The sequence below is a fragment of the Nestor notabilis genome, unplaced genomic scaffold, assembly GCF_000696875.1.
Source record: "Nestor notabilis isolate BGI_N333 unplaced genomic scaffold, ASM69687v1 scaffold49, whole genome shotgun sequence".
Classification (NCBI taxonomy): Eukaryota; Metazoa; Chordata; class Aves; order Psittaciformes; family Psittacidae; genus Nestor; species Nestor notabilis.
Window position 1 is genome coordinate 145,172 of NW_009943895.1, and position 13,279 is coordinate 158,450.

Below are 13,279 nucleotides of genomic sequence, written 5' to 3' on the forward strand. Positions count from 1 at the left end.
TAGTTCGCTGTGTGCATGACTGTACTAGAGACTTCTCATATCAGCCCTTTCCCTCTCTTTTCAAAAGTCAACAAAGAGAAATGTTTTAATGGGACTATGTAAAGTAACCCTTACAGCTGTCTGCGAGCAAAATAATATGTATGACCTGAGTGATACATAAAGGTGACACAAAAAGAAAATGGAGTTCTTCTGTATCTTATCTTCTTAACGTCTATAGGAGACCCAAACTGTTGGCTTTGTAGTTTTTGTTTTGAATGATGGATTTGGCATTCAAGTACCTCCAGACTATTTTGTAAGCCTCAGGCTAGGGGCTAGTCATCTGCCTGTGCACCTTTACAGAGGTGAGAGTTACGCATTAAGATCTTTGCTGTCTTGTGAATAACAGTTTCCAAGGCTGACAATACGCATTTCCTACAAAACAAGAAACTGTCTTGGCAATGTTTTGCATATCACTTAGTATGTTGCTTTACCGTTTCACAGGCTCACATTTTCCTGTGGGAGTTGTACCACCCAGAACCAAATCGCCAACACCGGAGTCTTCAACGATAGCTTCTTATGTCACTTTGAGGAAGAATAAGAAGATAGAGCTAAGAACGGTACTTCAAAATAACCTTTGACCATTGATGGACAGTGATTTGTTCATTTCGAAGTTTAATTTCTGTAGTTGCTTCTGAAGTTGTAATTTCTAATTTTCCTTACAAAATATTCACTGTTATAAAAATGTACTAGGTTAATGGAAACAGCTGCAGAAAGAACGACAAAGTTATAAAGGTCGTGTATGTTAAACTGCATAGAGACACTCAGACTGGGCAGGAACTAAACGGCAATGGTAAATCTACTAAGCTACTGAAGTTCACGCTTGAGTTGAAAGGACAGGAAGCATCTTAGATTAAAACTTGCAAGAACTTGTATTTGGCTTCTGGGGAAATGTAACAGCCCCAGACATTTAAAAATACTGTCTTTTATTTATTTCATTACTAAAATGATTTGGGAAATACCTAAAGCAGTCTGAAAATAATGATACAATAAGCAGTATGAGGGTAATAAGCCTGAAATTTCAGATTAGAGAGTCCTGTAGTCTCCGGGTTGAAGACAGATGTTTAAATGTCGTTCATGCAAAAGGGAGGAAAACTTTTGCCATAGTTACAGCATGATTAAAAGAAGAGAAGTTGTAGGAAGAATGGGAGAGGAGAGAATGGGAGAGGCTGTTAACTGGAGAAAGAGTACCACTTCTCAGAAGGGAAATCAGTTACTGTGAATGTACTGAATGCAGCTGATTAGGCCAAAGTAATTTTTTGTTTGTTTGTTTCTGTCCTACAAAGTACTACAAAGTACAGATCTATCTGCAAATCAGTGAATTTCAAGAACAGAGTAGGTATAGTGGTGGTTGTTATTTTGGGAATAATACAATGCTTAGAATGATGCATTTTTAAGTGCTGATAAATTCACTTTATTTCAGCCTGCCCTTGCCATTAAATGGTGCCCAGCTGTAGTTTTTCTTGAAATGAAAAGGCAGAAATCACTATTAGACCAACTGGTATAAACATCCTGGATCATTAAATTTTGATTATATTTCTGTCTCAGTCAAGTCACTTGTGTTTGCCTGTTGCATAATGTCTGGTAAATGGTTTCAACTTTATAGGCTGGCTTTGAGAGAGCATCTAGCATTCTTTTAATGTTTATCATCAATGGTGGTAGTGTCAGTGTTCAAAAAAGCAGATTATTCCTTCACTTTAATTTCATTGTTATGAAATTCATGTTTCATTTATTAATAACTGTTTCTTTTACTTTCTGCACATACACAAGAGCTTTACTTCCCTGCTATTTTTCTGCTTTCTAGTAAATCATTAGGTGATCTTTTCTGATAAGATGACAACCTGAACAGTTTAGAACCTTGCTTTTTAAATTCAAATATATATATATTTTTTCTTCCATTTAAGGAAAGACCAAGAAGTGCAGTGGAGCAGCTGTGTCTTGCAGAAAGCACACGACCTCGAATGACTGTGGAGGAACAGATGGAAAGAATAAAGAGACACCAACAAGCTTGTCTGAGAGAGAAGAGAAAAGGACTCAATATTATTGGCGTTTCAGACCAGTCTCCCTCACAGAGTTTGTCGTTTGTCAGAGATAATCCATTCAAATTGGCACAGGTGGGTCCCACATTACTCAAAAACTTCAATGTGTCTGGTTAAAAAAAAGTTAGTTTAAAAGTTGTTCTTTCTCCAAGATCAAATGATACCACAAATGTCTATACTCTGCTTGTATAGAGTAACAGTCACAATTTTCTACCACACACAGGAGAAAGGGAGATGACAATCTTCATGCTTATACCTTATGATAGTAGAAGTCACTTCTTTGTCTTTGGGGAAAATAAATAGTTCAAATCCGCATATGTTTGATTATGCGTTGTGATGTTTGTTAACAGGAGGTTTTGTCAAATTTAGCAAACATGAAATTGCAGGCTCTGTGACAAAAAGCAGTGTCAGGCAGGATCATGATTCGGTTGGTGTATAAATCATGAAGATTTTTCTGCCATGTAATATATTCAAACATCTGTAACATTTTTAGGTAGGAATGTATGTTTATGATGATAGCTCTTAACTAGTGGTGTTTTGCTGTTGTGTTTTAAGCCCATAAATACATGAAACTAGAACCCACCCTTTTGTTAAGGCAAAGAACTGAGTTTATTAAAGGCTAAAGGGGTGGGAACAGAAGAGAAAGAGGTAACTGCTTGTCATTAACGAGGAAATACTGCCCTGAAAAAAAAAACAAACCAAACAAAAAAACCCTAAACCCAGGCTAGTTGATGTTATACGTGTTATACCAGTTATATACTTTCTAACTAGTAAGAAATAATTTTCTTTTTCAATAGCTTAATAACATTACCTTTTTTTCCATCTAAAATAAAATATGCTGGCGTACTTCTTTCCTCAGACCATACTGCTTTTTGGTTTGTATTTCTTTTTTTTAATTTCTGTCTGGCATGGAAATGCCTTCTTTTATGTTTTGTAGACATTTTAACATCAGATTTTCCAAAACCAGATTAAATACATTGCCCTGTTAAGAAGTCAACATATTTCCAAAGAGTTTTTAGGTTTGGGGTTTTTTCCCCTGAGTATGCTAAGCTGCCTTCGGAGCTATACAAAAGTTACTTTTCCTTCAACAACACTGATCCCCAGAAGACACTGAATTCAAGTTTTGCCTTTGCTTTAGAGCATCTGCATTTAGTCTGACATCATGTATGGTATATATGAAGGGGGCTGCAAATACTTCTGTGATTAATGCTGCCTTTCTCAAGAAGAGGATGTGCAAGTAAAGCTTTGCAGATGTTTGTTCCTGTCGTTTTTAGAGAGGTGGTTGTACTTTACTGCCTTCCTATGGTATCATTTCATACCTCAAGGTGAGGAAACTGCAGTTATGTATGTGTCATACCTGGTTAGCTGCACATTGTGAACAGAGTGGGTGAAAGTGGCCAAATCCTCTGTGCCAGCACCACATGCTACACAGAACTCAAAAGAAATTTGCTCATGCCAGCATGTCTTCTTCATGAGATCAGTGCCACGTGGATGAGATAAATTTATAGAATAAGTGAGAATGTGCCTGAGTTGAATATTTAGCTTGTAGTCCATGCTACAAAATCACTCTTTCTATCACAACATTAATTCTTCAGAGTGCTATTTGGCAAAAAGCTTCAAGATGAGGTATTACACTGCAGTAATAGCTCTTATTTTTAAAAGCATTATTTCTATGCCTCTTGATTTCTATACAGGAAAATGGTACAATAGCATTGACTGCTGAAAGTCGATTTTCAACTGGGTTTGGCTATTTAACTGGAGGAAAAAAATATTATTTCATAAACGGCCTACTGAGTAATTTTTAAGTCATTACCAAAATACAAAAGGAAGCTGCTTCACGATTGATACTGTTTGGGAGAAGTGTATAATGTGTTGGGAAAGTAAAGATTTGTGAACTGACTTACATGGAATTTCCTCTTAACAGAGTGCTTGTGCTGAATCACAGGAATTCAGCCACCAGATTTACTGCTTTCATGGCTTGTATTTTTCTCAGCCCTCGTGCTTAGTGTGATAAGACTTACATGAACCTCACTTCAGTTCAGTTTGCTACTCTGCCATGATGGCCAGCTCACAATCTTAAGTCACCTCTACCATTCTTCCCCAAATTTTTTATATCAAATTAACCTCTCTGCAGTGGATATTTTTTAAAAAAAATCAGTGCTTATGAATGCAGTTAAGGATGTTACTAAGCCTCTCTGTGACTGAGTTAAATACACATGAGATTTCAGAAGAGAAAGGTGACTAATAGAAATGCTGGAGATTGAGGGGGCAGGCAGGTGTAGAAAGTACAGTAATCTTACAGAGGAAAAGATTGTTAGACTGAACTCTTTCGAAAGGTACAAAAACTGGCAAATTCTAAGTTCTTAACAATTTCCATTTTCTTTATTGCAGTGTGGTATACTTCGGGCTTTTTAAGTTTGGGTGCTTTTTTAATCACTCACAGCAGACAGCACAGGAGTCAGAACTGAAATTCTGGTGACTTTTGTAAGAATACATCTATATATCAATTTTGTTCCACAGAATCGAAAAAAGGATGATACAGTATCTAATAACATGAAGGAATTAGAGGGCACCAGTAAAGAGAATCATTTGAAACAGAATAATGGAAGTCCTGGTGAAGAAGCAGCACACCTAAAACATGATGGAGAAAAAGAATGTAATTTGGGTTTTACTAAAGAGGTACTAAACTGTCCTTTATTGAACTGTACATCAGCCTGCCTTGCAGTAGAAACATTTTGAGCCACAGACTGCATAGTATGGGAAATCGAACCGGTTGCTTTTGCTTGGAAGATTAAGATTTCTTTTGGGATATAATAAACACTCTATGGAGAAATACAGAATTGTATCATGAGATCATATATTCCTATATATGGTCTTCCTAAATTTCATTTTACTTAACTTTTTCTGTTACTCTCTTGATTGATTGGAAAAGTACAAATCTTTCTTTACTTCTTTGGAAACAAACCTGATACTAATGCATCTTTAAATAATAATTGTTGATCTGTTCACTGCTTATGATATCCCACTGTAGGGGTTTTTTCAGTCATTTAGTACACCTGACTTTTTGTTTGGTTGCCTATAGTGCATCAAATAGTTTAGAGCAAGCAGAATAAATCTGACACAACAATTTATACATGGAAGTGGGCAGTAGCTGTAGTTTGTGCTGTTTGGCCACTGGATTGATTTCTGTCTTGAAATAGTCTCAGACTCACTTGGCAGTGAGTTACCTTGGTGTTTCTGGTACCAGAGTGCCCTGAACAAACAGCAAAATCAGACTGACTATGAAGAATAGATTACTGGAGTTGTTTCTACGTAACTGTATCCTGCTTATAGTTTAATATTTTTTCAAATCTTGTTTAGAGGGTTTTTTTCTTCTTTTCTATCCATATTCTTCAATTAATCATCCTTTGCTTTTCTTTTTCCTCACGCATTTTTCCTTTTGTTTTCCTATTTTATATTTAGCTTTTTTTAAACATGTATCTGATGGAGAATGGTATGAAATCAAAAAATTAACATCTATTGTTGTTATTTCAAAATACTTTCTGTTGCAAGTCTGTTGCTTTGTTAAGCATGCAAATCTTCTAAAGGAAAATTTTGTAATATACTTATTGGTTATATCCAGTCAGACCATTAAGAGCAATATATTCCAGTACCTGGAGTCTCTGTTGTCAGTGTGAAGAGGCATAGCATAAAAAAAATAGGCAGGCTACAATCCAGAGAGTTCAGAGAAGTTCTGGAAGTTATTAAGCCAACCCCTGCTCATAGGCTCTGGTATAAGATTCAGGATAACTCTATTAACCTGAATGGTATTGATAAAAATTTCTTAAGTTATGTAATTCTGAGTTACTAAGTATACATGATGGCAAAATTTGTCTGTTAATAAAACTGTTTCCTCATACTGTATTTCTTATCTGCCACTCAGTATGTGTTACAGCTTTCTGTTTCATGATTTCAATTTTTTTATAGCTGACAAAAACTGATGATCTTTTATCACATGCACATGTTGTATCTGATTCAAAAGAAGTGAGTAATGAAGAGAAATCAGAAAAGGAAAAGAAAAATAAGTTGGAAGAAACACGAGATGGTGATACAAGGTAAAAATAAAACAAGATGTTCAGAAGCTATTTAAACTTACACACTGTATTTATTAGCTGAACGGACCGAGCAGCCAATGAAATACTGCCATAAATACTTAAAAGGTATATTCATATGGTTTTGACTGGTTTACATATGGAGAGATCTAGTGAGAAACCCAACCAATGTAGGGATTCGGTAAGAGGTGATGAGGTGGTTGGTGAAACAATGTTTAAGTATTGCCCCAGTTATAAATGGAATACTTCATAATCCTTGCTTTGGGATACAAAATGTGTTTAGTAATGTCAGTTCAAGCTTTGTATCAGTTTATTATGAAAGCTTCTGCCAGGGCTTCCACAGCAAGCCCTTTACCACTGGTATTTAGGAGCAGACTAAACAGCTTATTCTGGATCTCCTGCTTTAAGTTTTACTTCACTATGTTGGAGCACTGCAGAATTAGATGAACATTGTGCCTTGGATATTCTTCTTTAAGGATTCATAATGGTAATGTAAGTTGCACTGCAGATCCTGTGTGAGTTTTTACACTAGGTTATAACTTTCTTACAGCACCTTTCAGCAAAATGGGTATCACACAATAAGAAACTGCACGAGTATGTAAAGGAAAGGAATTAAATTTCCAGTACTTTTGAGAGGTTTTTAAGTCTAACTTTACAAGGCAAAAGGGTTTCAAAATACGTGCTGACTTTACGTTACACAAACTTGCAAGTTGCAACTGTTTTCTATTAACAGAAGAAAATTAAGTTGTAACTCCTATACTTAGTGGTTAACACCTGAAATTAAGTTGAGTGAGTTCTAAACACTGTGCTTTTTTAACCAGCTTCCAGAGTGTGACTACAGTTGTAAACCACAAACCCAAAATGAGCTCAGAAGAAAGTGAAGTAGTTAGTGTTCAAGAACAAGAAGGAATTATGTCTTCGTTTGAATTAGCAGCACAGTCTTCAAAAGGAAATAAGGCAACAGCAGGTATGGAAAAGAGTTTGACTAAAGCATAACTTATACAGTACATATGTAAAACTTCATTCATGTCTTTTGATCCTCTGAAACCCTTGTGAATTGAAAGTGCTGAGCTAGTCTAGATACCAAGTGTATGGTTTTATAACATAGAGAAAAATAATTTCCCAGTGGACAACTACAGAAATCCCATTTTTGTGAGGTTTTAATGTAGGTTTTATGGTGGCATTTAATTCAGGGAGTTAAATAACTATTGCCAGAAACTGAGTCATACTATAGTTGTTAGTTGGAACAAATCCTTCCCTATTCATCTTGTAGAACAGCATTTCAATCCTGGGTATGTATAGAATATTTCCCCTTACCTCCTTGCAAAGGGATGGCCCAAGATTGGGGAATCCTTGAGAGTTTCCAATATATCTAGTAGATTTTGAACAAGCAAGTAGAAGCCCCCAGTTTGGTCATGTTTCCAGGAATAAGAAAAGATGAAGAAACAGAATACACTAACTGGTAGAATGACTGGTGTGAACTACTTTGCAAGAAGAGAAGGCTGGAATAAAACAAAAGTGTTTGCAAAGAGATTAAAAAAGAAGAGGGGAGTGTGAAGGGGAGGAGGAAGATAGAACACAGGACATTATTAGGCTATTTGGTGATGGGAGCATTTAAGTAAGCCAAATGGTTCAATTTATGGATATAAAAGGTGACATGGACCTATGTAGTGCAGCCAGCAGTCCCTTCTGTGATTTGATAATCAAAACCAGAACTTGTAAATACATTTTGTAATATTCAGCAGAATAAAAAATGCTTATTTAATCTCAGCTGAGATATAAAGGTGGGTCTGGGACTATCCTGACTAGTTAAATTTTACTTCCCCCTCCCCACCCCCTTTGCAACATAAATTACATATCTACATTCATGTGTCCGTTGTCTGTTCTTTTGGTGTTCTACTAGTCATTCATAGGTCTGAGTAATGATCTTTCTTGAGAACAGCTATGCTCTCATCTGAAGTTGTGCTTATTGTGCTAATCAGATTTTAAGTCTTTACTTGTGTAACTTTCATTTCGTTCTTCGTATATTTATTATGGCTTGAAATCATGCCTTCTGTAACTTGTATTCTTATTTATCTTGCTGTATGACTTGCAGTGAAAAGTCTGCCTTCTTCACCAGAATCGTCATTGTCACCAGCTCCATCTACACAGACACAGCTCACAGAAGGATCACATTTCATGTGTGTATAGTTACAGAGAAGTACGTCTTTCTTTTCCCACCCCTTGTGCCATTTTTCCTGATGTTTTTCTAAGTACATATGTTCCAGTTATTTTTCTGAGAAACATCTGTAGACAGGACTTGGCAAGACAAAGTTACCTGCAGAGTTGAATATAAACTAACCAGAAATCAGAACAAATACGTGTATTGATTCGGTTGAAAGGAATGTATTCTCTATCCACGTACAAAAAGAAAAGACTAATTGGCTTATCAAGCACATTCTCCACAACAGGCAAGATAATAACCCTTTGAATTACGTGAGAGACCTGAGATGTTACAATTAGATACCCAGATAAGGTATGAGCATCAGTGCTCAAGTGCAAATGAATCTTGATGCTTCTTCAGTCATGGTAATAGGCAACTAGAGCTAGGTCTCTTAGTGATGCATAAGAGGCAATGGTTAATGGCCCTGCAGAGTTTGTGGCTTAAACCATAGATGACTGAGGCATAACAAAGGAAAGGGGAAAAAAATGAGGGTGGAAGAAATACAACACAAAACTTTTTTTTTATTATTTATTGTTTCTATAGAGATAGTCCTACGCAGCTTTTCCTCCTTTGTCATAGGAGATGATTTCTTCTAGGAATCAAGTTAGAAAGCATGAATTAGGCTAGATTTACATGTTCCTACCTATAGCGTTACCCACTTAATGAATGGAAATGGAAATAAAATAAGCTATTTGTTTTAAACATACAAGTGTTTAAAGAAACTAATAGAATACCAATGTGAATGCTTCAGCACTTTACTAGCAGTTAAATCAATCCACATTTCTTTGTTGTCAGGAAGTACCTATTTAAATAAGATTTCTACTAAAAGAATGAGCTTTCTTTAAATAGTAATGTTAAATGCCATAGCTAATGTAACTTAAGAAAACTTTAAGATGTTTTCAGTTCTTTAGCATGAGGAGATCTAAAAATGCATTTTTTCATTTACTGTCCTAATCTTCATCACCAAGCTTTCACCTTAGCAAATTTAGACTTACTATTCATCACAGACACATTTCTTGTATAAACTGTGGGCAGGAAACTATATTCTTAACAAAAAAAAATAGGAAAAAAAAATTTTAATCTTTTTCTCCTTTTAAGAGAGTGTAAAATGCACTCTTCACATTCAGTACTGACACCTGTGTTGCTGACTTCCTGATGGATGCAGTCTGCCATGATTAGATTTAGCTTGGACTTTTGTACTTTATTCAGAAGATTTATTACAGAACTGTAAAAAAGACAAGTGGGACTATTCAGCTTTTCTGGAAATGCTGCTTTATGTTAATGCTTTTCGGTTTCACTGTATAATACATGTGCATCTTTTCAAGTAGGACAAACATTACCCCATCAACTCAGTTTCAGGTCAGTAGTGAAACTGAAACTGCACTACTGAATTTTGTCTGTAGCCACAGCACGCCTGTCTTGAAAGGGGAAGCAACCCATAACTGCACTAGAAATTTATTACCAATTACATGAAGTTGCTGTCAGCTCTTGTCATTAGCTCCAGTGATCAGATCAGCAAATGCTTTTTTTATTTGTTTTTTTGAGGATTTATGCTAAATACAAGACTAGCAAAAGTGAATCATTCTTACAGTAATCTGCTTTTTAACTTAGAATCGTAGATTCACAGAGTGGTTTAGGTTGGAAGGGAGCTTTAAAGATCATCTAGTTCCAACCTCCCTGCCACAGGCAGGGACACCTTCGACTAGACCAGGTTGCTCAAAGCCCCGTCCAGCCTGGCCTTGAACACGGCCGGGGAGGGGGCAGCCACAATTTCCCTGGGCAACCTGTGCCAGGGCCTCACCAGCCTCATAATTGAATAATTTTTTTCCTAATATCTAGTCTAAATTTACCTTCTGTCAGTTTAAAGCCATTCCCCTTGTCCCGTCATTACATGCCCTTGTAAAAGTCCCTCTCCAGATTTCTTGTAGGCCTGTTTAGATACTGAAAGGCTGCTCTAATGTTTCCCCAGAGCCTTCTCGAGGCTGAACAAGCCCAGCTCTCTCAGCATGCCCCAGCTATCTCAGCCTAACCTAATGCCCAGTCCTTGACATCCCGCAACTTGGTGTATCTGCATAGGTAATATTGCAGCTGTTACATTCCCATGCTAACTACACTTCTACAACTAAGCTGTAATGGCTTATGACAAAATGGTGTTACTGGGATGGCACTTGTAAAACTAATGCTCGCTAAAATGAAGAAAGGATTCCAGAATTTAAAACACATCCATTTTTGCTGTTCAGTGTTTTGAGTTAGAAAAAGCATTCATCTATCTGCATATACAGTCCACATTTCTTTGCTGCACTTTATGTCTCTGTTGGTTGGAGCTCCGAAACAAATCCATGCTGTGACTTGGGTCTAATATACATAGATGTATGAGGCATAGTCTGCTTGCCTGCAGTGTTTACTGCCCCTTTCCTTCTGGGGCTGTCCTCCCAGTATTCCAGCACTTTGTGCTTTACTGAAAGATAGTTTTTCTAGCATGTGAGAACACAATGTCTGTGAGATGCCAGAAATCCTGTGCAGCAGAGGGAACTTCAGAGCTGCGGGATCAGCCCTGCTCGTATGCAACCGAATTTTTCAGGCAGCATCTGGAAAATGTATGGTAGATTTCAGAGAATAATGAGGTAATACCTATATTTGGCTTTTATGGTCAATTAGTAAAATGATACTCCTGGCACAATGCCAGGGGAATTCAGCATAGGAAATTGATGGTACAGGGTATTGTAGGACTAAGGAAAAACCCATTAACACAAAGCTACTTTCATTGTCACGGCTCTTGCTTTGCAGAGACAAATCTGGATGTACACCACTAGCATTGTTACATTTTAAGCATTATATTTACACTGAGTAATGGAGGGATAATGAAATTTTATACAGCACCTGGATTCAAAGCTTAGAAACATTTTTACTAATGAACTGTTAAAAGCTATTTACAGAAGTCCTTTCAGCTATTACCAAAATACAGCAAGCTCTGGGTAGAGCACTGAAACTTCAGAACACCTTACAGCTACACTGCCATTACAGAGTAGAAACTGAACAGTACCGCATCCTCTTCAAATCACGCCTATCATTTGTAGGAGCAGTTAGGGACTTTGCTATTATTACTGGTTTTACATGAAGAACATTTGGAGATGGCAGGATAAAAAGAATAAGCAGACTTTCATACAAAGCTGTGTAGATCTGTAAAAGCTCGCTTTTGCTTCTTGCTGTCAAAGTATCTTGAAGCAGTATTATGCATCAGGAAAACTGATTTTGGAAACAACTGATTTGTGAGATACTTTTATTATGTTCTACACCATTAACAACTACTGTTAGGATGAGACCAGAAATTCCTTGCTGTATTTAACCCCGGGAACTGCTTTAAACAATATTCTGTTGGTGCTAAAAGAGAGTAACTTAATCTATGTCTGTCTTTCAGCACTAATGGCTTCTGTTGAAACAATTCATGCCTGAGATGTATGGACCTGACCTTTGAAAATAAGAGAAGATATTGTACAGTATATTTTAAATCTATGAAATTCATAGTTCTGATGCTTTTGGCCACAGAGCATCATTTTATCACTTCCTGGAAAATGTTTATTCCAAGAGAGCTTTAAATGGCCCACATGTACACTCAACAACCTTCAGATTGTTCTCCTGATACCAGCTTGCTGCTATGACTTCTGTGCACATAAAATAAAGGCTCTTTTAATGTGCAGCCTACAGTCAGAACTTTATTTGATATTCTCCAGAATTTAATGTTCTTTTAACTATGGATCATATAAATTTACTTTTTTGCTTCTTTTAGATGCATAATTCGGTTAATTTTACATATCACCACTAAACCTTGTTTTACACCTTTTGAACATTACAATTTATTGTTCTAACATTTTATTTGTAAAATTTTTATATATATATACATATAGATATATTTAAAATGTGCCATTTTTATTATTGCTTAGTAAAATATGTCCTGTTTCTGCTGTAATTATTTCTTGGTCAGGTTGCAATGTCAGCAGTTACTGCCACACCTCTGTCAACATATGCATTAATGTTAGTGGTTACTTTTTCTTCAGTAAAATGGAGTGTAGGTATTTTGAGGTACTGGGCTTTTCCTTCATTGGGTTAGGGTGTGTACAGCAATAAGCAGGTTTTCAATCCAGTACTTAGTTTGTGTACAAATGTAATTATGTTCATTGTGTATATATTATACAATGAGCAAATATGATGTAAGTATAAGAAGCCACTTATTGTTCAAATACGAATGTTCATATCCCATTTCTTTTATATCATATTAAATAAATGTTGATGTTCTTAAGGACTTGTATGGTTAGTATTTCTTCCAGCAAACAGATGTCACACCGTGTTCCACCTTTTGATGTGGGGAATGCAACAATTCTTGTCTCTTTGATGACATCACCTGTCAACCAGAGTAGCAATGACAGACTTAAGAGATTCCAGTCTTCCTCTACAGGAAAGAATAAGGCTGCAACACAGAACAAAAAGACAGCCTGAGACTGAGGCACAAGAAATACAGGTTCAGCTCCTGACTCTCCCAGACTTGTATCATGATGTTGGAATAATCACTTAGTCATTCTGTACCTCCATTCCCTGCCTGTTTACTTGAGTGGTAATAGCCTGTCTTACTGGGGTGTGGTGAGTAGTAATTCAGTATTTGCAAATAGTGAATGCCACGTTCAGTGGGGTTAAGGAGAAAGAAGTGTGATGATTCCTTGAGGCTTTGACATCTGCAAAGCATCTCCCAGAAACTGAAAGAAAACCTGAAATAATTTGTCAAGTGTCATCACAATACAGATGTTACTAACTTTACTTTTCCATCCCACACAGCTGTTAGAATTTGCCCAAGACAAAAGAGGTTTAGAAGAGACTGATGAAAAGATTTAAGGAAATTTGAATCTAGGATGTAGAGC

The 13,279-nt window shown here is 36.5% G+C and overlaps 1 protein-coding gene across 1 annotated transcript in view; it reads left to right on the forward strand.

The window, feature by feature from the left end:
• PLEKHA5 (pleckstrin homology domain containing, family A member 5) overlaps positions 1-13,060 on the forward strand; it is a 155,517-nt gene extending 142,457 nt beyond the window's left edge. The window contains exons 18-24 of the mRNA XM_010022146.1: positions 481-596; positions 1,941-2,150; positions 4,596-4,754; positions 6,042-6,169; positions 6,988-7,133; positions 8,262-8,366; positions 11,788-13,060. Coding sequence (XP_010020448.1) covers positions 481-596; positions 1,941-2,150; positions 4,596-4,754; positions 6,042-6,169; positions 6,988-7,133; positions 8,262-8,356 — 854 coding nt within the window. The 3' untranslated portion in view covers positions 8,357-8,366; positions 11,788-13,060. The remainder of the gene's footprint in view (positions 1-480; positions 597-1,940; positions 2,151-4,595; positions 4,755-6,041; positions 6,170-6,987; positions 7,134-8,261; positions 8,367-11,787) is intronic.
• The last annotated feature ends 219 nt before the right edge of the window (positions 13,061-13,279 follow it).